This window comes from Panthera leo, chromosome E2 (genome assembly GCF_018350215.1).
Source record: "Panthera leo isolate Ple1 chromosome E2, P.leo_Ple1_pat1.1, whole genome shotgun sequence".
NCBI lineage: Eukaryota > Metazoa > Chordata > Mammalia > Carnivora > Felidae > Panthera > Panthera leo.
The window spans coordinates 7779327-7805440 of NC_056693.1; the positions used below are offsets into that span (position 1 = coordinate 7779327).

Here is a 26114-nt window from a genome sequence, read left to right on the forward strand (position 1 = left end):
TCGAGACCTAGTGCCCACCATTCCGTCCGTCATGGCTACCTCGCCAGAGTAGCCTTCCCCATCTGGCCTTTGGCTCCTCTTTAACTCACTGTAGCTGCCACTGCAGGGCCAGCCTGCCTCCCCACTCCCCCTCCCCAGCAGCTAGTCCGAGGGGGGCGCCTCCACGGGGGTCTTGATCCACCCGTGACTTGTAATTGCCATGGCAACACGCTGGCGGCCCTGAAGAAGCCGTTCCAAGACGGCAGCCTCAGGGATGCCTCATCACGGTTGCCATTCCAACCTGGTGTCCCGGTCACCCACCCCCAGGCGACTCACCCCCTACAGGAAGAGGGAGGCAGGGCTACGGATTCAAGAAGGACAGACACGTGCAGGTTGTAGACAAGACTATTATCTTCTCAGTGGTAATTCTGGGAAGGGAAACGGCGTTCAGGGAGGCCCGTTAGGACTCAGCAGCCAATAATCGTGACAGGTGGAAGACAGGGTCTCACTGTGGCACTGTGGGAAAACGAGAAAAGAGTGGGCAAGGAGGGCTGGGCTTCCCGAACGCGGGCGCCCACCCCCAGGCCCCTTTGCCTGCTGGCCTGGCTTGGCCACCAGGGGGAGCATCAAACCAGTGTCACGGTGCCTGTGATTACTATAGCTCTGAACCCCAAACTGGAATGTTCTGATCAGAGATTTCTAAGCAGCTGCTGGTGACAAGTCGTCATGGAAATCATAAAGCAGGGATATCGCCAAGCTGACTCGATAATTCATAAAGGGGACAGCAAAACATCAGAAACTGGGTCAGTCTGGAAAAGCAGTGTTTCAGAATGACAGCCAGGAAGGTCCTGCAGGGGTGGTGTCGCTGAGCCCTTGTTAAAGGGTCTGCAGCCACTCCTGTCTGCTGGGCTGTCATCGGGGCCAGGGGGAGTCACAGCTGGGGAGGGACCCTGGGAGCCTGTATTAACATCAGCCACAGCTGAGGGACTTGGGTAGCAGCCTCTCCAGGGAGCCTTGACTGGCAGATGTTTGATGGGCTGGAGCCCAAGGCAGAGGAGGCAAGGAAGAGCATTCCGGCTAGAGGGAACAGCATGTGCAAAATCCCAGGAACAAGAGAAAGCGCGGCCAGTCCGTCTGCCAACAGCTCGGTGTGGCTGGAACAGTACTGAGGAAACTAGGGTTATGTGAGGCCAGAGAGGCGCATGGGGGAACAGGTACAGGACCACGGACACCAGGCTGAGGGGCTGAGGGGCCACTGAGGAGGGCCCCGAGCAAGGGACGGGGCAGGCCAACCCTGGGTAGAGCGCCCGCTGGGGCCCTGTGGGAACTGGGCTGGAGGGAGAGATGGGAGGCCGGGAGGCCAGGGAGGAGGCTGAGCAAGAGTTCCAGAGGAAGGGGTGAATGGAGCTGGGGCTGTGGGGTGGGGAGGAGGGGCAGGAGGGACAGAGCCTGGAGAGGAGAGGCGTTTTTCTGGACACCCACAGCTCCCGGTCCTCTGCCGGTACCCGGGCTGTTTCTGACTCTCGCCCGCACATCTCCCCACGGAGGCCCGGGCCGTCAGGGCCTTGGCGACAGTCTGCTAGCTCTTCCCCACCTCATCCACTTCTCTGTCCTTCAGCAACTTTGGGAAACCCTCAGACGACTGCCCCGGCTGGATCAGGTGCTCCCCGCCTCCACCCCTACAGTGCCCTGCGCTCCGTCCAGTCTGGCACATTCACCCTGCGTCGCTTTTGTGGGGCCTGAGTCCGGATCCCCAGTCACATGGCCAGTGGCCCGGGGCCGACTCAGCTGCGATCTCACTCCGCTCGGCGCGGGGCCTCCGGGTGCCGCTCGGGAGCGTGAGCGAGGGCCAGGCGGGCGGGGGGCTCACCTCGGACTTCCAGCTTGCACTCGGCCAGGGCCTCCCCCAGCTCGTTGACAGCCCTACAGGAGTAAGTCCCCGCGTCGAAGGGGGAGGGGCGGCGGATGTTCAGCGTCAGGACTCCCTGGTAGTTGGTCATCAGGAACTTGGGGTCTTCGCGGATTTCCATCTTGTTCTTCATCCAGACCACCTTCGGCTGTGGAGCAGAGCGGGGGAAGAGGCCAGCTTAGAGAAGGCCCCAGGGCGATGGCAAAGTGGGCTTCGGATTTTGACTGGATGACCTGGAACTAGTCGTCTCTCCTCTCGGACCCTCAGTCTCCTCTTCTGCGGGAGGCAGAGCTCCCTCTTAGTCGCGGCCCACAGGACGCTACACGATGTGGCCCCATTACTCGTCTGCCCTCACCTCCGGCCCCTCCCTGCCCCCTGCTCCATTCACCCTGGCCTCCTCGCTGTTCCTGACGCCGACCAGACAGGCCACCGCAGGACCTTGGCACTGGCCGTTCCCTCTTCCAGTGTTGTTCTTCCCTCCTCTTGCACCCGGTCAGCGCCTGCTAACTTTTCAGGTCTCAGCTCCCACGTCCCTTCCGGCCCCTAGGCCGCGGCGGGAACGCCGGCTTTCCACTCGCAACTACCCGCGCTTCTCCGCCATGCCTGCCGCCCTTTATAGTTCTTTAGCCGTTTGCGTGACTTTGGATTCATGTCGGTCTCCCCCCAACACCCGGGAACTTCTTGTCCCATTCCCTAGCACACAGCCTCTGAAAACGTGCGTTGAAAGAATAAGCAGACCGGATGGGTGAGCGATGTGAATAAGCAAACGGAGTGAATACATGAACCGAGTAAATGAATGGATGGGTAGGTGAATAAACGAGCGGAATGAATGAATGAATGAATGAGTGGAGTTGGCGAACAAAGCGGGCGATGGAGAAGGTGAGCTCGTGAGTCCATGACATGCCTGCGGGGGCTGAAGCCAAAGACTCGGAGACCAGAAGTTGGCAGACTTCACGTGCCAGGGGCCAGGCGGTCAGTGCTTCAGGCTCTGCGGGCACCGTGGTCTCCGCGGCCCCAGACGGCGCACGGCCGTGTCCCGGTAACATTTTATTTAGAGAAACCGGTGACGAGCGGGTGTGGCCCGCAAGCCACCGTCGGCCGGCGCCCGGTCTAGGTGACTCCCTAGAGCTCAAGGTTGTGAGTGTCCACATCCCAACAGCAGTCGGGAAACCGGACAGGGCAGGGAGACGGCAGGCAGTCCAGAGGCTCAGACCTCCCCCTGACTCCCACCAAAGTTTTGTTTCTGTTTCCAAGGGAAGCCGGGGTGCGATGACTTGGGCTCTGATCAAAGGGGAGAGAGGCAGGAAGTGGGTTAAAAGGGAGCACATCCCCACACGCACCCCAGTGTTTACAGCAGCGCTGTCAACAACAGCCAAATTATCGGAAGAGCCCAACTGTCCATTGACGAATGGGTAAAGCTGTGGTTTATATACACAATCGAGTATTACTCGGTGATCAAAAAGAATGAAATCTGGCCATTTGCAACAACGTGGATGGAACCAGAATGTAACGCTAAGCGAAATAAGTCCGTCAGAGAAAGACAAATACCATGTGATTTCACTCATACGGGGAATTTAAGAAACAAAACAGGGGCGCCTGGGTGGCTCAGTCGGTTAAGCGTCCGACTTCGGCTCAGGTCACGATCTCGCGGTCCGTGAGTTCGAGCCCCGCGTCGGGCTCTGTGCTGACAGCTCAGAGCCTGGAGTCTGTTTCGGATTCTGTGTCTCCCTCTCTCTGACCCTCCCCTGTTCATGCTCTGTCTCTCTCTGTCTCAAAAATAAACGTTAAAAAAAAAAAAGAAACAAAACAGATGAACATAGGGGAAGGGAAGGAAAAGTAAGATAAAAAGAGGGGGGCAAACCATAAGAGACTCTTAAAAACAGAGAACAGGTTGCTGGAGGCGAGGTGGGTGGGGGGATGGGCTAGATGGTGATGGGTTCAAGGCGGGGCGTGTGTTGGGACGAGCACTGGCTGTCGTATGTAAGTGATGAATCACTAAGTTTTCCTGAAATCATTATTACACTATATGTTAACTAACTTGGACTTAAATAAAATTAAAAAAAAAAAAAATACAGGGCGCCTGGGTGGCTCAGTCAGTTAAGCGTTCGATGCTTGATTTCAGATCAGGTCATGATCTCGCAGTTTGCGAGTCTGAGCTCCACAGCCGACGGTGCAGAGCCTGCTTGGGATTCTCTCCCTCTCCCTTGCTCTCTGCTCCTCCCCTGCTCTCTCTCAAAAAATAAAAGATTTTAAATAATAAAAAAGAAATAAACATTAAAAAAATAACAGCATAGGGGCGTCTGGGTGGCTCCGTAGGTTGGGCTTCCGACTTCGGCTCAGGTCGTGATCTCCCGGTTCGTGGGTTTGAGCCCCGCGTCGGGCTCTGGGCCGACAGCTCGGAGCCCGGAGCCTGTCTTAGATTCTGTGTCTCCCTCTCTCTCTGCCCCTCCCCCATTCACGGTCTGACTCTCTCTCTCTCAAAAATAAATGTTAAAAAATTAAAAAAAAAAAATAACGGCATAAAAAAAGGTGAGCGTATCCCATGCACGGAGGAGAGAGAAAGGAGCTGGTGTGCTTACATCTGGGTGAAAATTTCCCCCTAGGGTCTCTCTCTCTCTCTCACACACACACGCACACACACACGCACGCACCCTTGGGTGACCTCTGACCGCACAGTTGAGAGCCGCAGAGTAACCAGCCACGACCACGCGGTCTGGTAGAGGCGTCAGGAACTTGGGGGGTGTTCGGAAGTCATGCTCCTTGTACTCAAACGGTCTGAAGGTGAGACCTGGGGAAAGGGAGGTGAACCTGTAAGGTGACCAATCTAGACTGTCCCCGCCCCCCCACCACCGACTGCCTCTCTACTGTCACCGGGTCTGGCGGTGGGGGAGGAGGAGTCAAAGTAGAAGGCCAGCCGAGAGAGGAGACCGGACCCCACGGAAGGGGGGCGGCGGTACCCGTCTTGAGGATCCGGGCCGTGTTCTTGGAGACGCCGGGCGAGTCACTGAGCCCACAGATATTCTCGCTAAAGACACGGAAGTAATACTCGTTGCCCACGATGAGGTCAGACACGGTACAGGAGGTGTGCCGGCTGTGCTCGTAGACGGTGAACCACTCCTGGTGGGAGGCAGGGAGGGACCGGGAGTCGGAGGCAGGGACACAGGGACACAAGAAGGGCCGGGGGGTGAGGACAGCGCATTCAAGGGTGCGTCCCGCTGAGATAACCGGCCATTCCCAGCAGCGCTGTTCACAAGGACCCAAAGGGGGCAACGGCCCAGCGGTCCATCGGCAGATGGATGGACCCGCGAAATGCGGCAGATCCAAACCACGGAATGTCACTCGGCCACAAAAAGGAGCGAAGCACGGACACACACGCTACGATCGCGTGTGAACCTGGAAAACGTTACGCCGAGTCAAAAAAGCCGGACCCCGAAGGCTACATGTCGTACAGTCCCGTCTGTAGAAAATGTCCAGAATTGACAAGTCCATTAAAACAGGAAGCAGATTAGTGGTGGCCCGGGGCTGGGTGACAGGGTTTGGGGATGGCTGCTTAACGCGTGCTAGGTTTCCTCGGGGAACTCGTGGGACTAGACGTGGTGGTTACACAACAGTGGGAATGTGGCTTTGAAATGCTTCACGCTGGGGCACCTGAGCGGCTCGGTCGACTAAGCCTTGGACTTCCGCTCGGGTCACGATCTCAGGGCTCATGGGTTGGAGCCCTGGGTCGGGCGCTGTGCGAACAGCTCAGAGCCTGGAGCCTGCTCTGCGTCTCTCTCTGCCCCTCCCCGGCTCACGCTCGCTCGCTTGCTCTCTCTCTCTCTCAAAAATGAATGAGCATTAAAAAAAGAAAAAAGAAAAGAAAGGAAACAACAACCTGTCCTGGTATTTCAGCCAAAAGGCTCCCGCCTCCACCCCCCACCCTGCACCCCACGCCAGCCCATTCTCTCAATCTCTCTGAGCCTCGGTTTCCCCAGCATCCGCCTTGTCGATCGCGCCAGGCTGCCTCCCCCGCTTGCCCACCGCACCCCGGGCCCCTCTGCGCTCTCACCATGGTTTTCTTGTCGGCCTTCTGCACAAAATAGCCCGTGATCTCACTGTTGCCATTGTCTCTGGGCGGCTGCCACTCCACCAGCGCGTTGGTGCCCCACACCTCCTTCACCGTCACGTTCTCCGGGGGCCCTGCCTTTTCTGCAGGGGGGGGTGGTTGTTAGACGGCAGCCCAGACGCCCCTGAAAAGCCCAGCCCCGCACCTCTTCTCCCCGTCTCTCCCCACCTCTGCCGCCTCACCTGGTCCCCGGATTCTGGTACCGCGCAGGCCTTTCCCCCGCTCCCACGCCCCGCCTTTTCGCCCCCTCCCCACCTCGCACCCCCTTCCCCGCTCCGGGGCCGCGGCGCCTCCCCCCTGCCCCAGCCGGCGGCGCACCCACGACCCGGATGTGGATGGTGGCCGTGTCCTTCATGTTCTCGATCTGCACGCTCAGCTCGTACTCCCCCGAGTCCGAGCGCGCCGCCTGGCGCACGAAGAACACGGTGTCGAAGTCGCTGGTGTGCACATGCACGCGGGAGGTGTCCACGGGCGCCCCGCCCTTGGTCCACACCACCTGCGGCCGCGGCTTTCCCTGGGGGAGGGGGGGAGCGCGGAGAGGTCGGCCTGGGTCTCGCACCGGCCCCTGACCTCCCCCCTCCCGGCCTGCCCCCCCCCCCCCGGCCCACCTGGAAGGGGATGACGAGGTTGAGCTGCTCCCCCACTTTGCGGATGTAAGTCTGGCGGAGATGGCGGGGCAGCCGGATCTTGGGTGGCTCTGAGGGCACGGGCACAGCAACGGGGGCTCAGTGCTAGGCCGGGGGACACTCGAGGGAGGGACAGAGGGACGGCATCGATGATGTTCTCAGGGGAGGCCCTGACGGTGACGGTGACGTGGCAAGGGCCGGCCAGACGACACCAACTTGGTCTTTACAGGAGGGCGGGGTCAGAGTCACTCACCTGCAATCTCCCGGATGGTGACCGGCTGAAACAGGGCGGCCGGCTGGCTGCGCCCCGCGATGTTGACCGCCACCACCCGGAACAGGATTTTCGCTCCTGTGGGGAGATTCTTGACCGTGAAGCTGCAGCGCTCCACGGGCTCCGTGTTAGCGGGGACCCAGTCCTCGGCTGCAGAAGAGAAGCAATGCTGGGGAAACTTCCTAGAAGCCCCGCCGGCCCTCCCTTCCCGTGTCTTGGGAACACACAGTGAACAGCAGCATCAGACACTGATGAAGCACTTATTATGACCAGGTACCAAGGGTGGTCGTAGGTGTTAGTTAGCTCGTTAATTTCTGCCTCTGTCCTATGTTATCCCCATTTTAGAGATGGGAGAAATCAAGGCTCAGAGGAGTAGGGGATGGGGGGGGCGGTTAGGGACAGCTCCTTGGATTTCCTCCCCCTTTAGATTCCATCTTGGGTCTATGGCCAATTGGGTGAGCCAACGTGGGTCAGACCGACAATCACCAGGGTGAATGAACTCTAACAAGAGTGGGTCCTGAAACATCAGGGTGGCACTGAGACAGATCTGAGAGGGGTAGGCAAGGGCGGGAGTGGGGTAAAGAGCGCTTTAAAGACAAAGAGGGAAGAAGCTGACAAGAGTCCAACCATCCATCATTTACATGCATTACCGGATGCAGTCATCACTGTACCCTGTCTAGGAGGGAACTGTCTTCGCCCATTTTTAGATGAAGAAACTGAGGCTCAGAGACTTGCCCACGCTCACACAGTTAGAAAGTGTAGGGGCAGGATTGGAACCCACGTCTGTTTGACTTTAAGGCCTGGGCTACGATGTCGAGATGATCGTGCCTGTCTTCCCAGTGAGATGACCACGTTGGAGGTATCCCCATAGCCGTGGCACTGGGCTGGCATGGCGTCGGTGATCGATACATGTTTGTTCAGGGGAGAATGGAGAGTTGGATGTGTGGAAAGATGGATGGACGGATGGATGGATGGATGGATGGGGACGGATGGATGGATGGATGGATGGAGATGGATGGACGGATGCACAGAAAGATGGAGACAGTAGATGGTTAGATGGTCACACAGGGAAATGGATGGATGGAAAGGAGGAAGGGAAGGAGGAAGGGAGGGAGGGAAGAGAAAAGAAAGATGGTGAAGAGATAAATATATGGGTGAAAAACATGTTACAGGACGGACAGTTGGATGATCTAAAAGGTTTTCAGATGGATAGAGAGATGGTTGGATGGATGACTGGCTGGGCAAATGGATGGAAAGAAGGAAAGAAAGAAGGGAGGGAGGGAGACATAACGAGAGGGAGGGAGGGAGGGTAGGAGGGAGGAAGGAAGGAAGGACAGACAGACGGATGGATGGGTGGATGGATGGATGAACGAGAGGAAGAAGGAATACAGGTATTAGTAAGTACAGGGATGACAGACAGATGGACGAAGAGCTATTGCAGATGGCAGATGGGTACAGGGGAAGGAGGAAGGAGGATGGGAGGGAGAGAGGGAGGGAGAGAGGACGAGCTGGTCAACCGGGGCCTGGCTTGAGCCATCCCATGCAGGGATTCCTGGAAGTACAGTACAGACGCAGGACCAGGGCTCCCCAGCCCACCGGAGAGCTCTCCCTGCACTGCCCCATTTGCAGTCCCCTGGACCGGACACCCGCCAGGGCTCTGTGGGAGCCGCCGCGCCCCGCCCCCAGGCCTGATGGGGCCACTCACAGCCCTCCAGGCAGTACTCCACCAGGTACCCATCGATGCCGCCGGCCCCAATCCTATCTGGGGGCCTCCACTTGAGGGTGGTGGTGGTGTCTGTCACGTCTTCCACCGTCAGGTGCTGGGGCTCGCTCGTGGGCGCTGTGAGCATCCAAGGAAAGGGGAGGTGGAGGTCAACGAGGGGTCAGTGGTCACAGGGAGGGGTAGGGACTAGAGCTGGAGTCACCGATCAGGAAAGGGGTCAATATGGTGGGCCAGAGATCAGTGAGCCAGTAAAACGAGGTATCAAGGGACAATGAGGTGTCCAGGAGTAGGGATAAGTGTTAGGCTGGGAGGCCGGAGGTCAATGAGGTATTTGGGCAAGAGCAGAGTCTAGCACAGACTAACGTGCTGGGTCGGTAGGAGGTCCGGAGGGTGGGTGGGGCTGGACGATCAAAGGCAAGGGGTAGGGCCAGAGGTGAGTGACAGGCAGGGCAGGGGTTGGGGGTGGACGGGCGCTCGGTGAGGGTGCAGGGGAGCATCACCAATGGGCATGAAGGGCTTGGTGTTCATGCTGGGCTGGGAAACGCCAATGGCGTTGACGGCAAAGACCCGCATCTCGTAGAGAATGCCCTCGATCATCTTGGTGGACTCGTAGGTCGTCTCGGTAAAGACCTCAAAGTTCAGCTTCATCCAGCGCTGAGAGCCCTTCTTCTTCCGCTCCAGGAGGTACCCTGGACAGCCCCCAAGCAGAGAGGAGTGGGTGCTCAGGGGGAGGCTATGGGGTCGCTGGTCAGTGGGAGCAGTGAGAGTCATGTCAAACGGTCACATGAACCAGGGAGGTCTGGGACCATGAATCTTGGGTTGATACCAGGGTCACAGAGCAGTCCAAAGTCACCAGTCATGGGACTGGGGGTCAGGAAGGGTCACCAGTCATGAATCAGGAGTCAGGGGTCACAGAAAACCCCAGGCTGTTGGCCAAAGTGAAGCTCCCCAGGTTGGTGGGGAGCAAAGAATGATAGGAAAGAAACCAAAAGAATTGTTAAGCCGTGAAAGACGGAAAACAGGTCTCAGAAGGAGATTCACTGAGGATGCTAAGAACTCTCATGGGCCAAGGGATCGTCAGGGGGTAGAGGGGGTAGGAGAGGTCAGAGGTCACGGAGACTCTGGCACAACGGCACTCACCAGTGATTGGCTGCCCCCCGTCATACTTGGGTGGCTCCCAGACAAGGATGGCCCAATCCTCGCCAACTGAGGTGACACGCACAGCCTCTGGGGGGTCCGGGACATCTAAGGGAGGCAGAATGGTCAGGGGGAGCCTCAGGGCCTCAGGGAACCCTCCCCCCCCGACCCCAGCTCACTCCCTCTGCTCACCCACAACCCGCAAGAAGATGGAGGCCACATCCTCGCCCACGGGGTTGGTGACCTTGATGGTGTAGCGGCCCTCGTCCGCCCGATCGGCACTCTCGATCACGAAGCTGCTGGAGTCTGCCTGAGTCTCGATGTGGATCCTGCCCTCGGGGGCCGTGAACACCTGGACACAGCCGCGAGATGGCCTCGCTCCCCCTCTTCTGGGAAGCGATCTTGGAAGCCCCTAGCTGAAAGTGATGGCCCCACCCCCTCCTCCAGAATTCTCAGAGTTTCTAGTACCTCCCTTTATCTCAGCCCTGGTCACCCTGGACTGTGACTGTTGGGGCACGTGTCTGCCCCCCTCCAAGAGCGAAGCTCCTGGAAGGCAGGGGCTGCACGTGACTCACGGCTGCATCCCCAGTGCTACGCACAGAGCCCCGCACAGGGGAAACCCCAGGGGGTGGTCGCTGACTGAGGGAACGAACGAAGGTGGGGCCGAGTCGACGCATTTTACGGAACAGGACGCTCGAGCCCAGAGGAGACAAGAGAAACCGAACTGTCTCAGGGCCTGGAACGTACAAGATAAAAATATCTGTTGGACAGATGGGTGGCTAACTGGACTGATTGACGGAGAAACGGAGAAATGGATTCATTACTGGATGAGTCGATGGCCGGGATGGATTAAGTAATCAATTAGTTTATGAATGGACAGATGGGGGGGTGGTTAAGTTGATGGATGGCTGGGTTGGTGGGCTGACTGACCGATTGATTAATGGGTTAGTGGATGGATGGATTGACGGAGGGAGGGAGCACCCAGCACGTGGCAGGCATTGTCCACATGATGGACAAATATAACCTTCAGTCTTCAAAACAACCCCTCTGAAGAAGGGTCATCATTCTCATTTTACAAACAATGAGACTGTAGCTCAGAGAGGGAAAGTGACTTGCCTAAAGTTGCCCAGCAGAGCTGAGAGGGAGAAGCCAGGGCACGGGGGAAGCCCGACCATACCTCATCCTCCTTCAGCCAGGTGGCGACAGGACGAGGCTCCCCAGTGATGGACACGTCGAGCCTCAGTTTGTTTCCGGCCACAACCACAACTGAATTCTCTGAGGTCTTTCCCGAGCAGTCCAGGTGGATCTTTGGTGGCTCTAGTGGCAGAGAAGAGATATTGGGGAACCTAGCAATGGGTAGTGGGGTCATCTCGATCCCGCCAAGGCAAGCTGCGTTCCCTAACAGCTGGTTCCAACAGCCAGAGAAACCCGGGAATCCAGGCCCCCAGCGCCCTCCTCCCTCAGACCCGGGAGTCCGGGGCCCCCGGCGCCCTCCTCCCTCAGACCCGGGAGTCCGGGGCCCCCGGCGCCCTCCTCCCTCAGACCCGGGAATCCAGGCCCCCAGCGCCCTCCTCCCTCAGACCCGGGAGTCCGGGCCCCCCGGCGCCCTCCTCCCTCAGACCCGGGAGTCCGGGGTCCCCGGCGCCCTCCTCCCTCAGACCCGGGAGTCCGGGGCCCCCGGCGCCCTCCTCCCTCAGACCCGGGAGTCCGGGGCCCCCGGCGTCCTCCTCCCATAGACCCGGGAGTCCGGGCCCCCCGGCGCCCTCCTCCCTCAGACCCGGGAGTCCGGGGCCCCCCGGCGTCCTCCTCCCGCAGACCCGGGAGTCCGGGGCCCCCGGCGCCCTCCTCCCTCAGACCCGGGAGCCCGGGCCCCCCGGCGCCCTCCTCCCTCAGACCCGGGAGCCCGGGGCCCCCGGCGCCCTCCTCCCGCAGACCCGGGAGCCCGGGGCCCCCGGCGCCCTCCTCCCTCAGACCCAGGAGGGGTCCCCAGCTTGCCACAGCAGCCCCTGGTCCTTACCTTGCTTGGGTACATACTCCACCTTGATTTCTGGAGGACACAGAAGATGGCACATTTAGCTCTACGTCCAGTGGGCCCCTTATCCCACCCCAGAGGCTGAGGGGAAGGTCTGGCATCACCCAGGGACCCGGGGGTGTGGGGACGGGGTTCAGGCCCATGACTGAGATGGACACATTCGTGCTCTCTCCCTCCATCGTCTCATCTGACTCCACCCGTGAGGTCAGCAGATGCCTGCTGTCACCCCTAATGTACATTAGGGGAACCTAATCCTGAAGGAGGGCATCTGGGCCCTGGGGTCCGGGAAGGTGGGTGCTGTGCCTTCTCCCCGGGGAAAATAGAGGGGCATCCTCACCCAGGAAGTTGAGCTTGGCCGAGAGGGACAGGGCATAGCCATCGGGCACAAATGTGTAGTCCCCCTCATCCTCAGGGCGGACGTCATCGATCACCAGCTTGTGGACTCTAAGAGGTTTGGGCGGGGGACAAGGCAGGGGAGGGTCACCCTGGGGGCCACCGTGGAGAAACACCCTCTTTTTTTTTACAAGTTTATTTACCTACTTAAGTAATCCCTACACCCAACGTGGGACTCAAACTCACAACCCCGAGATCAAGAGTTACACGCTCTTCCAACCGAGCCAGCCAGGCTCCCCAAGAAACACTCTCTTCAACGCAGTCTACATGGCTATGCCCACCATTTTTATCCTGGGTTTTGGAATGCTATCATCTGGGTTCAAATCTCAGTTTTGCCACTTATTAACTGTGTGACCTTGGGGGGCAAGTTGCCTAAGCTCCCTGTGCCGGTTTTCTTCATCTGTGAAACAGATGTAATGATAACAATCCACACCGAGGTTGTTGAAAGCATTTCAAAATCTCCCTGGCACATAATAAGTGCCCTGTAAGCGCTGGGATTCCTTCTCATAATTATTGACCCCCCCCCCCCCAGGGGCGCCTGGGTGGCTCAGTCGGTTAAGTGCCCGACTCCGGCTCAGGTCATGATCTCGCGGTTCGTGAGTTCGAGCCCCGCGTCAGGCCCTGTGCTGACAGCTCGGAGCCTGGAGCCCGCTTCGGATCCTATGTCTCCCCGTCCCTCTGCCCCTCCCCTGCTTGCGCTCTGTCTCTCTCAAAAATAAATAAACATAAAAAATTTTTTTTTAATGAATTATTGACACCGCAGCAGACAGGGGTCCCTGCACAGAACCCGGCGAAAGCCTACATCCTGCCAAGAGCTGTTGTCGGGAAAGGTGACGCACAACTGCGTTTGGGAGCAACTGTGTTTGGGCCCTTCTACGGGCATCACGGGGGCGCTCTGCATCCTGCGAATGTTAGCACATGTTACCTCAGGTATCCCTGCGCCGCCTGTTGAATTCCAGCCCCTGGTTTCTCTAGCGAGATGTCTCCCCCGCCTTTGTAGTCACCCGTTGGCAAATATGGCCACAGGCTTTCCCCTCCCTGTGTGCACGCCCCTTGAGATGAGGCCTTGCGGCCTGTGGCTTCCTTTGCCTGAGAGAATATGGCAGAGGTGACCCTGGGAAAGTTCCCAGTGCAAGCCACGGAGGCCTTATTTGCTTCTGCCGTCTCTGGGGATGCCTGCTTCTGCCACAGGAATACGCCAGGACGAGCCTACTAGGGGATGAGATGTCACGTGGACCAGGGCAGAGGCAGCCCAGGTGTCCTGGCTGAGGTCCCGATGGAGCCCAGGAAGATCGGCCCCACAGACATTCAGCTGACCACAGAGGCATGAGAAAGGCCATCCTACATCAGCCAGCCCCGAACCAACCTGTGGACTCATGATTAAATACATCTTTCTCTCTTAAACCACTAAGTATGGGGATGGCTGTTATGCCGCGATAGCTAACTGATACACATGCCCCACCCTGCCCCACCCCCAGCCACCCCCACAGCTACTCCGCACCTCCCCACGTGGGAGATGGTGATCCTCTTGCTGGGTCGCACCTCGATCCCATTCTTGTACCACTTGCCTGTCACCTTCTCATCAGACACCTCGCACTTAAACACGGCCTGTTCTGAGGCCTTCACCGTCAGATCTGCGATGTCCTGTAGGACCTCCAGCTGTTTCTCTGGACAGGGAGAGAGGGACATGGGGCTATCAAAACTCCAGTCAGCCGACAAATATTTGCAAGCACCCACCATGTGAAAAGCACTGTTCCAGGCACTGGGGATACAGCTGCGAACAACCCAGAAACATCCAGGGGCCTGGTGGAGCTCATGTTCTAGTGGGGAGACAGTCGGCAAACAGGGAAACACGTAAATGCACAACAAGAGGGAGTTTTGAGGCCTGAGGAAAGGCAGGTTAAGAGTCCATAGGAAAATGCAGAAGAGTCCCCCAGGGGGAGGGAGCAGCATGTACCAAGGCCCTGTTGGGCAGAACAAGCTTGTTGGTGTGGGAAACGGCAAACAGGCCAGTGTGCAATGAGCAAGGCAGACGTGGCAGGAGATGAGACGGGCAGGGGCAGACGGGGCCAGATCATAGACCTTGGGGACCCCAGAAATGACTCTGTTAAATCAAGCAAGTCAAGAGCCACTAGGGAGTGTTGGGAAGATGGCGGGGATCTGACTTACAGTTTCTAAAATTTTTTATTTAAAAATTAGTTTATGTTTATTTATTTATTTATTTATTTATTATTATTATTTTTTGACAGAGAGAGAGAGAGCAAGCCAGGGAGGAGCAGAGAGAGAGAGACAGAGACAGAGACAGAGAGAGAATCCCAAGCAGACTCCACACTGTCAGTGCAGAGCCAGATGCAGGGCTCAAACCTATGAACCGTGAGATCGTGACCTGAGCCCAAACCAAGAATCGGATGACACTTCACTGACGAAGCCACCCAGGTGCCCCGAATTTTTATTTTTTCAATAAAATGCTGCAGGGCGCCTGGGCAGCTCAGTCAGTTAAGTGCCTGATTTTGGCTCTGGTCATGATCTCACGGTTCGTGAGTTCGAGCCCTCCATCGGGCTCTCCACTGTCAGCACAGAGCCTGTTTTGGATCCTCTGTCCCCCCCTCTCTCTGCCCCTCCTCCATGCACAGACTCTAGCTATCTCTCTCTCAAACAAACAAACAAACAAACAAATAAATAAATAAAATGATGCATTTACATGGTATAAAAATAAAGGAAATAGATTTAGATACAGTAGGAGAAATCTCCCACGTACCCATCTCCAATCAGCCCTTCTCCAAAGGCACCACCCATTTAGTCTATGGCTATAAAAGCAAATACATATATACATTTTCTTTCTCTCCTCCCTCCCTCCGTTCCCTCCTCCCCTCCAGGCAAATAGTAACACGTTTGCTTTTTCACCAAATAACACTAGCTTGGAAATCCTTCCTTATCAGTAAATTTTACACTGTCCCTTTTTATGGCTACGTGTGGACATACCATAATTTATTTGGCCCATAAATAACTTGGTTTGGGGGGGTTGCCTGGGGGACTCAGTCTGTTGAGCGTTTGACTCTCGATTTGGGCTCAGGTCGCGATCTCACGGTTTGTGAGTTCAAGCCCCACTGTCAGTGCAGAGCCTGCTTGGGATTCTCTCTCTCCCTCTCTGCCCCTCCCCCACTCATGCTCTCTCTTATGCACGCCCTCTCAAGATAAATAAACTTAAAAATAAATAACTTGGGGTTTTTTTTTTTTAATACTTAAGTTATTATAGACTCCTAAGCGTTTTGCAAAAACAGTGCACATTCCTGTTTCCCTTCACCCAGCCTCCCCCAGTAGAGATGGTGACATCTTCTATAACAGGAAACTGACCCGGGCCCTAGATGACAGGGTGAATTCGGCTTTCACTATTAGGCTTGGATTTTACAAGGATCCCTCTGGCTGGTGTGAGTGTCAGTGGGGAGGAGGGCAGCTGTGGAAACAGAGCACCCAGTGACTACTGCAATAGTCCAGGCATGAGGGGTGGAGAAGACCTGGGCCAGGTGAGGGCAATGGGGAAAAGGGGTCAGATCTCGGATATCCTTTGTGGGTGGAGCTGCCAGGACTCGCTGAATTACATGCGAGGTGGGAGGCCCAGAGAGGAGTCAAGGACAACTGCAAGACTTGGGGCCTGAACAATTTTTTTTAAGTTTATTTATTTATTTAAGTAATCTCTATGCCCAACACGGGGCTTGAACTCATGACCCTGAGGTCAAGAATCCCGCTCTGGCCCTTCCAACTGAGCCCGCCAGGCGCCCCGGGGCCTGAGCGACTTTGAGCTGTGAGGAGAAGCAGGAGCAGGGGCCCCCGCCCCACCTGGAGGCCCCGTACCTTCCACAATGAGCTCGGCCTCACACTGGCCGCCATTGGTCATGACCTGGTAGCGACCCCCATCCTCCAGGGTCACTTCCGAGTAGATGAGAATGTGACGCTTCCCATCCTTCTTGAAGCGGTATCGAGCCTTGAAGGAATCCTCCCGTGTCAATTCCACGCCGTCTTTCATCCTAGGCAGGGGGGACGTGTAGGGGAGAAGTGAGGCACCCGCATAGCCCTGGGTTGGATATCAGAGGGGGAGCCAAGGGCTGGACAGACAGTCCTGAGCAGAGGTCGGGGGGGAAGGGAGGGGCCCGGAGGGGGGAGAGATTAAGGGTGGCAGAAACATCTTGAATAGATGGGTCACAGGTGGAATGACGGGTCACAGGAAGTCATAGGCCACAGGGAGATGCCGTAAGGTCCCGGTGGGAGGTCAAGGGACACAAGAAGGTCACTGGGAGATATCAGAGCAAGGAGGATGACATCACAGAAAGACGTCAAATGGTGTGGACTCTGTAAATGGTACTTCCCTGCCTGGGAAACTTCTCCCCTCCTACTTCTCTTCTACCTACTCATCATTCAAATCTCAGCTCCCCTGTCACCTTTTCTAGGAAGGCTTCCCTGACCTCTGGAGTCCCTCCTTCCTATTAAAAAGTGGTTACAGCATCAGTTTGTGCTCTTTGGAAACACCTGTCAAAATAGAACTTTTATATTTATTCATGTGATGACTTGGCTAATGCATGTCTCTGTCTCCCGCGCATGCACCCTGGAAGTTTACCAGATTCTAAAGTCCATGAGAGCAGGTACCACGCTGATATATTTTCTCCCCATTATATCTCCAATATACAGAAGAGTGCCATGATATAACAGGTGCTCAGTAAATATTTGTTGGATGGGTGAATGGATGAGGAGATGGGTGGGAGAGTGGATGGATGGATGGATGGATGGATGGATGGATGAGCCAATGGGATAGATGGGTCTAGGGTGGACGGATGGATGAGCCAATGGGATAGATGGGTCTAGGGTGGACGGATGGATGAACCAATGGGATAGATGGGTCTAGGGTGGACGGATGGATGAACCAATGGGATATATGGGTCAAGGGTGGACGGATGGATGAATCAATGGGATAGATGGGTCATGGATGGATGGATGGATGGATGGATGGATGGATGGATGGACCAATGGGATAGATGGGTCAAGGGTGGGTGGATGGATGGATGGATGGATGGGTGATGGATACAGGAGTGGACGGACCAAAGGATGGATGATTGGTTGAATGGATGAATAAATGAATCTGAAATAGCAGGGATCAGGAAAAGGACCTGGAAGAAGATGAGATGGGTAGAGGTCAGAAGTTCTAGAAAGAGGTCAGGATTTACAGAGAAAGGCTGAGGTCTCCTGGTGACTGTTAAAGCTCCAGAATCCCCAAGAGGGGTCATAAACATCAGAGCTGAGGCAAAGAAGCAGTGGGCACCTGTATGGAGCTCAAGGATCAAGAGTCACTTACCACATGACCTGGGCGCCATCTTCTGACACCTCCACTGACATTTCCACCCGGTCGCCCACAAACACCTGCTGGTCCTCGAGTGGTGTGACAATCAGGACTGGAGGCTCTGTGAGGCACGGGGGAACAGGAGGTCAGTAGTTTCGGGACGCCCTTCACAGCCCCACTCCCTAAGCTCAGGCCCAGATCTCAGCCTTGCCTTTGACGAAGAGCTCAGTGAAACACTTCTCATCTTTGACAGCGACCTCATAAGCAGCATCGTCTGCCAACGTGCACTTGTTGATGGTGAGAATTCGCTTCTTACCAACGTTCTCAAACACGTACCTGGTGCAAAAATCTTACGTCAGCCTAGAGCCTGGAGGAGATCCCCGCCCCAGGGTAGATCTACCCAGGCCAGATCTCAGGGCAAGTTCTCGGGGCAAGTTCGTCACTCCCTCTCAGAGCCAAATTGTGTGCGAGAAGGACAGATGATCCAGTTTCTAGTGTGTATGTGTTTATTTAGTTAGTTTTGAGACAGAGAGCGTAAGTGAGTGAGGGCAGAGAGAATCCCATCAGGGGCAGAGAGACAGACAGACAGACAGACAGAAAGAAAGAAAAGCGGGGCTCACCCAGAGCAGGGCACGAGCTCACCTGAAACAGGGCTTGAGCTCACCCAACGTGGGACTCGAACTCATGAACCATGAGATCATGACCTGAGCTGAAGTCGGATGCTTAGCCGACTGAACCACAGAGGCGCCCCAATTTCTAGTATTTAAATAGCCACAGCGGAAATCCTAACTGGGCACCCTCCCCCCCCCCCCATATCCATCCTCCCCTTCCATTTAGCAGTGACACACAGCTACCCGCCTAGAGAACTACATTTCCCAGCCTCCTTTGCAGCTGAGATGGGGCCCCACTGAGCTTGGGCCAATGGAATGCGAGTGGGTACGATGTGCAAACCTGCTAGGTCATCTCCACCTCTGAGTTGCTTGCCCTGGACGTCTCTCCTTCCCCTTTCCTGTCTGCCAGACACAGATGTACCCACGACCCAGCTTCAATCACGCAGAGGAGGACCATGCCACAAGAAATGGTGTAGCCAAACATGTGGAACCTGAGTCCCTAGAAAATCTCTGAGAGCGAACCCACCAGCCTCGATCAGCTAGAAATACATTCCTCTCTCATTTACAGTGATGTATCTTAGGGCCTCAGTTACAGCAACTGAAGCTGTACCTTAACTAACTTCACTTTGTGTCTCATTGATGGGAATCTTAGAAAACACAGCCGGGATGCCTGGCTGGCTCAGTCAGAGGAACTTGTAACTCTTGATCTTGGCGGGGGCACGGGGGTTCATGAGTTTGAACCCCATGTTGGGTGTAGAGCTTGCTCAAATAATAACTTTAAAAAAAACAGCCAAGGAAAACCTAAAAATAGGACCCACCCACGAGATAACTGTTGCCCACACGGCAGCCTCTGTCTTTCCAATCTCTTAACTATACGTACGTGTATCAACATTTTGGGAAGCAGAAATGGGACCATGCTTCTTCCCATACGCTAATCTTGATCAGGCTCCTGTGTTAGTATATATTTTAGAATCTCTTTTCAGTGACTGCACAGCACTCTAGTAAGGAATTGTACATTTTGGTTTTCCATTTCTCGCTACGGTCGCAAATGCTGTAGTGAACATCCTTGTGACCAACTACGCATAACCATAATTCACTTAGGATAAATACCTTGAATTGTGCAATCTGGATTTTTTTTTTTTTAAGTAATCTTGGGACACCTGGTGGCTCAGTCGGTTAAGCCTCCGAATCTTGATTGTTGGCTCAGGTCATGATCTCACGGTTTGTGAGATCGAGCCCCACGTTGGGCTCTGCGCTGACAACATTGAGCCTGCTTGGAATTCTCCCTCCCTCTCTCTGCCCCTTCCCTGTGCTCGCTTGCTCTCTCTCTCTCTCTCCCTCTCCCTCTCAAAATAAATAAATAAACGCTTTATTTAAAAATAAAGTAACCTCTGCACCCAATGTGGGGCTTGAACTCACAACCCCAAGATCGAGAGCCAAGCGCCTCACTGACTGAGCCAGCCAGGCACCCTTAGAATTGCACAATCTGAAAAGTTTTTAATACATTGCCCTTTCAGAGATTCAGCAAGTGCCATTCCCACCAGCAGCATCTGTGTACCCATTTCCCCGTGTCATCTCCAGCACTGGGTTTTATCATTTTGTAAAGTCTTTGCCCGTTTGGACAGCAGACAGACTGTTATTTATTTGCATTACTTCCTTTATTGTTGTTGCGGTCATTTGCAAGGTTGAATGTGTACTCCATGGCATGTTAGCCTTTTGGGTTTCTTCGCAACCAAACTTCTGTTTTTATTACCTTTGTCAAATTTTTTTTTTAGAGATTTTTTTTAATCTTTTTTTTTTTAATGTTTATTTATTTTTGAGACAGAGAGAGACAGAGCATGAGCAGAGGAGGTGTAGAGAGAGAGGGAGACCCAGAATCCGAAGCAGGCTCCAGCCTCCGAGCTGTCGGCACAGAGCCTGAGGCGGGGCTCGAACTCACGAGCTGTGAGATCACGACCTGAGCCGAAGTCGGACGTTTAACCGACTGAGCCACCCAGGTGCCCCAAGAGATTTTTTTTTAAAGTAATCTCTACACCCAACGTGGGGCTCGAACACACAACTCCAAGATCAAGAGTCATGCGCTGGGCCGACTGAGCCTGCCAGGCGCCCCTCCTTTGTCAATTTTTCTATTGAGGTATTTGCTCTTTTCATATGGATGAGGGGGCGCCCTTTCTGGGTTAAGAGTGGCCAGCCTTATTTCTGGGCGCTCTCTGGGACTCAGCTCTTCCCGTGCCCACCCCTGCAAGGGACTGTCCCCCAACACATACTTGCTACTTGGTTTGATCTCCTGGCCGTTCTTGAACCACTTAAGGGGAAGGTCTGGGTCACTGATCTCCACCACCAACTTGATCTTGTTGCCCTTGTCCACTTGGTACGCTGGATCCAGCTTCTTCGTGAAGGCTGGAGATTGAGGGATGCAGGGGGCATGGGGCTCAGAGGTTCTCACTGCCCTGGTTGTCCCCAGAGATACCAGGTCTCCCTCCCCAGACCACAGGCTCTCCAACGTCAAGGTCAGGAAGCCTCCCATGAACTTAGAGGTGCCTGAGAACAGAGCTCTATTACTCCTTAGATTGGGACCTTCAAGAGAGAGGACCAGAGCCCAAACATCCAATACCCATGATGCTGGGGTCCCTACAGTTAGGGCCCATCTCTCCTCAGAGCGGTGCTGACCTGCACTCTTCTTGACCTCGACCTTGGCCTTCTTGAGCCGCTTCAGCATGCCCCGGAGGTCCGTGATGCCATACTGGAAGGCGATCTTCTCGTACTCACTCTTCTTTGCCCCTTTCAGGAGCTCCCAAATCTCAGGCGGGATGCCTAGGTCATCATCATCTTTCTTCTTTTTCTTCTCCTCCTCAACCACCTCCCTGAGGGTGGGGAGAGCAGGCAGGGCCCCCAGGTGGGGGAGGAGGTGAGGCGCTCCCTCCACCTTCTCCACCCACTCGCTGTGCCCCCCCCCCCTCTGGGCCCGGTGTCCCTTATCCTCTCCCACCTGGCCCATCGTCTCAGACTCCTCCCTGGCCTCCTGGCCTCCATCCTGCCTCTTCCCCTCCAGCCTGTTCCCCACATGACCCCGGGAGGATATTCCTAATTTCCACATCAGATGCCACACTTTTTTTGTTCACGATTATTCCATGGGTCCCCACTGCCCTCAGGAGGAAGTCCTAGCAGCTCAGCCTGGCGATCACGACCCCACCCACCATGCCCTCACCACCCCCACAACCACCCAACCATGCTACTTGCCTTTTCCTGAACCTTCTGGGCCCCCTCCTGCCCCCTAGACTTTGCACAGAATGTTCCCCTGCCCGGATGACCCCTCCCTACTTTCTCTTCCTGATGGACTCCTCTTCAGACTACTGCCAAAGTTTCCCTCCTCTGTGAGGCACTCCTGGCCTTCCCAGGCAATGAGTTGCCCTCACTCTGGGTTCTCACAAGGCCCCTATGGAACCCTCTCTCTGAGGGTCTGTTGGACCAGACCCATCTTCCCATATCAATCAGTGACTCCCAACCACGTCTGTTGGACCAGACCCATCTTCCCATATCAATCAGTGACTCAACGTGAGGGACCCAGTCAGACTTCTCTCTGTCCCCTGATCTCAGCCCAGGTAGACAGGAGGCCTCAGAAGATGTTTGCTGAGTGAGAAAGTGAGGAGATCTCTGGAAAGAAGGAAGGAAGGGAAGGGAACAAAGAGAGGAGAGATGAGCGGGGGAACTGGGCGGGGGAAGGACGAACGGATGGGCTAATGAACAGGCGGCTGGCAGGCTAATGGCAGATGGGCGGAGGGACATGTGGGATGACGGTGGGTAGACGAGTGGCTGTGTGAGTAGATGAGTGGGCAGATGGGCAGGTAAGGGGATGGAGGGACTAGTCAATGGATACTAATCCATTAGTAGCTGGTAGCTGGTAGTAGAAGGTAGCTGGTGGGATGGATGGATGAGATTGGTGAATGGGTGGCTGGACCAGTGGACGGATGGGTGTTTGGCTAGGTGAACAGGGGAATGCCTAGGTGAACTGCAGCCTAAGTGAGCAGCAAAACGGATGTGAGGACAATGGGTTAAAGGGTGGGTAGGTAGGTGAATCGGTGGGCAGACGGTTGAGTGGGTGTAAGTACGGGTGTAGGCGAATGGTGGACAGGTGCGTGGGCGGATGGACGGATGGCTGGGTGGCTGGGGGATGGGCAGATGGACGAGGTGGCAGAGGGGGGCACAGGGAGTCCAGAGATGGCAGTGGAACCTCACCCACCATCCTTCTCCTTCGTGAGTCCCCATCTCCCCTCTCTATGCCGCGTGGGGTGGGCTCACCTCTTCTTCAACAGGCTGCTGAAATCCAGCTCACCCCTGTCTTCTGACTTCCCTTCACCCCTGTGGCATTGAGAGCGTGCGTGAACCCCACTGAGGTCCTGTGCCCTCAGGCCCACCCTGGGCCCCCACTCCTTGCCTTCCCCGATCCTCCCTTCCCCCACAGCTTCCCCTCCCAAGGGAGACCCCCCCCCCCCCACCTCTTCCCAGGCTCCAGGATCACTTACGAACGCTTGAAGCTTTCTAGACCTTGCCCAAAGGTATCCTGACGGGGCACTGGGGGGAGGAGATCGGGGAGTAGAAGGTGAGTTGGATGCAAGGCCTGGTCTAAGACCAAGAGCGCCCCTCCGGCCTGCACAACCTCCTCCCAGGCCCCCTTTCTTGGAGCAGCGCACTCTCTCACTTGGGCCTGGACACCTCGTTCCCTAGCTGCCACGCACCACACACTCAGCAGCCTGTACCCCCACACGCCCAGGCCGGCACGCTCTTCTCCCCAGGCCTGGGCAACCTCATTCCCTGCATCCTCCATATCTAAGCCCCATACACCCTGGGCTGTAGACCCCAGAGCGCGTACACCCTCAGGGGCCCACACATATGCCCCCAAATCTGGGGGCTAGGCTTGTACACCCTCACCTTCAACCTCACTTTCCAAGCCCGTATCGCCACCTTCTCAAGCCTGTGCACTGTGACCGTAGAATCTACTCAAGCCACCTTCTAAGCGTTCGCATGGGGACCCAAAACCTGAACCGTCTCACCCCCAAGCCCACACACCTCCTCGTGTCTCCCCAATGCTGAAGGCCCTGACCCCTGCATCTGCTTCCTCCTCCCCTGAATCGTACCCCCACATCTGCATGCTCTCCTACACCACGCCGAAACCCCCAACCCGGCCCGACCCTTTGCTCCCCCCCCACCCCCACCAGCGCACCCTCCACATCGATGTTGAAGGCACAGCTGTCGCAGACATCCTTGGCTTTGACCTCAAGGCGGTAATTCCCGCGGTCCCCCAGTACCACCTTCCCAATGTGCAGCTCCACGGTGTATACCTGGGGGCCGGGGCCAGAGGTGTGGGTGCCTGTGACTCCCCGGCAGCCTCCCCACCCCCCGCAAGAGCCCACCTCACTACTCCGTCTCCGGGGCCTCACCCTGGCCCCACAGGAGGGACCAGCTGTCCCTTCCCATGCCTGGATAAGCTTGGTCCCTAGGGGACCCACACCCCTGACCCCTGAGAGCGTCCTGGAAATGCTCACACTGTGCCCAAGCGCACCTGCCCTAACCCACACATCCTCTCCTCCTGCCCTGCACAATCGCCATCCCTCAAAGTCCCATTTGCCACCTACGGGGGCTCCAGGCCTCAGGCCACACGCCTTCTGAGAATCGGGGGCCGCACAACCTTCACCCCTCGCCCACGTGCCCTCACGCCCCCACGGGGTCCTCACATTGCTGGCAGAGTCGTGGGACTCCTTGAAAGAGAATCGGGCCCCGCTCTTGCTGCCCAGTTCCAGCCACTTTCCCTTGAACCACTTGATGGCTGGTTTCCCTGGGAGCTCCTTCCCGTTCACCTTGGCCACGATCACTGTGTCTTTTCCTGGGTTGGGGGGGGGGGTGGGGGTGTCCAGACGGAAACCATGAGACTCTACAGAGAGGACTGTGAAGCTGGGAGCCCCAGCCCCTCCTCCCCCAGACCCGGGAGTCCAGGCCCCCAGGCCCTACTCCCTCAGCCCCGTAGGTCTAGGCCCACCGCCCCATCCTCCCTCAGACCCCGGGAGCCCTGGTCCCCAGCCCCTCCTTCCTCAGACCCTCTCACCATTCTCCACCGACACAGAGTCCGGCTTCTTCAGGAAAAGGCCAGTGGGCTCCTCAGCAGTGGGAGACTGGTCCTCAGGTGCGGCTTCTGCTCAGGAGACAGGATTAGGGGGTCTGAGGCAGGCTGGGGAAGGGGCGGCAGGGCACTTAAGGGGCGGGGCTCAGAGTCTGAGGGACCCTCCGCTCAGATGCCAAAGACCGCGGGGCAAAGTGGCTTTTCCTGACGTGGGAAAGACCACGTGTCCCCCTTTGGGCCTCAGTTTCCCCGTCTGTGGACTGCAGGGTGGTAGACTGGATTGTCTGAGTGGGGCTTGGGGTAGGAGAGGTGTGAGGACGGGCCGTGGGATCCAGGGCTGGACAAGACTGGGTGGAATCGGCCAGTTGCTGGGGCTCGAGGGCCGGGCTGAGGGGGCTGGGCTCTGACCTGGGGGCACTGGGGAGCCACGGGGGGCGGTGAGCAGGGGAGGGTGGGTTACCTCTGGAGGTAGGGCTAAAGGAGAGAGGGCAGGGTGGGCGCCGAGGGGCAAGGGGAGCCTGGGGGATGAAGAGCCACGTTCCGCTGACCCCACGGGAACATCGTCTCACCTTTGGGGGGCTGTGCAGGCGCCTCCTTAGGGGGCGCTTCCTTCGGAGCTGGTTTGGTCTCATCTTTGCCTTTGGGGGCCTTTTTGGCCGCTGCGAGGTAAAAGATGTTCACCGTTGAGCAAGAGCTCGGTGCCCTCTTCTTCCAGAACCCAGGAGTCCGGGCCCCCAGGCCCCTCCTCCCTCAGACCCAGAAGCCCAGCCCTTCCAGGTGTAAATTGAGAGTCTCAACGATCAGGTTTCCCCTTGCCCCAGGCAGGCCATGTCCCATCCACCCGGGGCCACCAGGCCCTGACCTTTCAGGTCCTGGGGGTATAATTAGCTCTTCCCCTGGGCTGGAAACTGGACACCTGTGCTGACCACAGCATCTTCCGCCCGCCCCTGCCTGCTGGCTCCTGGCTAGCTGCAGTGAAGGACTCGACCCCCACTCCACAGCCAGGTGGGCCTGGTGCCAGCGGTCTGGGCACCCCAGGAGGAGGGTCCCCTCTGGGGGCTTGCGTCTCTTCTCTTCGTTCACTTCTTCATACAGAGAAAGGCCTCATTTCCGTGTAAACGAATGCCCCCGGTGCCATTCAAAGAAGGGCCCCCAACTGCACATAGGGCCTCTGGCCCCTATATGGAGAAAGCCCCCTAACTCCTTCATGGCGAAGCCCCGATTCCTATAGAAAGGAGGTCCCCTCCTTGTCTTGTCCCCTTGTACAGACCAGAGCTCTCCTCATCACGCAGACAGGAACCCCTAATCTCTATACATACAAGGACTTCTTTCCCCCGCAGAGAAAGGACTCAGTCCTCACTCAGAGAGGCGGTCCCGGTCCCCATGGAGAGGAACCCATCCCCAAATGTAGAGGACCCCCGTCACCATGCAAAGACTCCCCAAGTCTACACACACAGCTCTCCCATCCCTATGGAGAAAAAGCACTCAAATTCAGAGAATCTCCATCTGTACCCAGAGATCCGCCCCCCAAATCCCCACAGAGAAAGGAACACCCTCACTGCACAGGGAAAGGCACCCCCACCCACACAAGGAAGGGAACCCCTCCCACACGGAGAAGATAATCCCATCCTCCCAAACCTACAAAGAGAGGAACCCTTAGTCCCCATTCAGAAAAGAGGACCTCATCTCCACATGGGGGGGGGGGCAGTTCTGAAAGCCACCTGGTTTCGCCTCAGGCATGTCGGCAGACCTCTTCTCGCTCCTCTGACCACAGCTTTGTCCCTCAGGGCCCTAGGGAGGACAGGTGGGCCCCCAGGGGGAGCCCTTTAAGGAGTCCAGAGACTCCCAGGAGCCTCCGGGAGGCATCAGACTCCCCTCCCCACC

The 26114-nt window shown here is 56.6% G+C and overlaps 1 protein-coding gene across 1 annotated transcript; it reads right to left on the reverse strand.

Moving 5' to 3' along the window:
* Positions 1-408: 408 nt before the first annotated feature.
* Positions 409-25970, reverse strand: MYBPC2 (myosin binding protein C2). The gene is made up of 28 exons (XM_042920335.1): positions 25952-25970; positions 24800-24889; positions 24216-24302; positions 23848-23996; positions 23337-23454; positions 22639-22687; positions 22415-22474; positions 20786-20979; positions 20383-20515; positions 17716-17840; positions 17520-17625; positions 16028-16200; positions 13677-13842; positions 12120-12226; positions 11768-11797; positions 10928-11067; positions 9943-10102; positions 9754-9858; positions 9114-9302; positions 8596-8730; positions 6873-7040; positions 6602-6690; positions 6312-6507; positions 5937-6076; positions 4846-5005; positions 4540-4676; positions 1850-2036; positions 409-495 (listed from the first exon to the last, which is right to left on the reverse strand). Exons 1-28 carry the CDS (start codon positions 25968-25970, stop codon positions 485-487), a joined length of 3423 nt encoding a protein of 1140 aa, XP_042776269.1. The 3' UTR covers positions 409-484.
* Positions 25971-26114: the final 144 nt, after the last annotated feature.

Excerpts from the sequence above, each read along its gene's own strand:
- MYBPC2 (XM_042920335.1), bottom strand. Across the intron at positions 24,303-24,799 it reads GCCTGCACAGCCCCCCAAAG|AAGCCGCACCTGAGGACCAG; the intron begins GTGAGACGATGT and ends TCTCCTGAGCAG. Across the intron at positions 4,677-4,845 it reads GGCCCGGATCCTCAAGACGG|GTCTCACCTTCAGACCGTTT; the intron begins GTACCGCCGCCC and ends CCCTTTCCCCAG.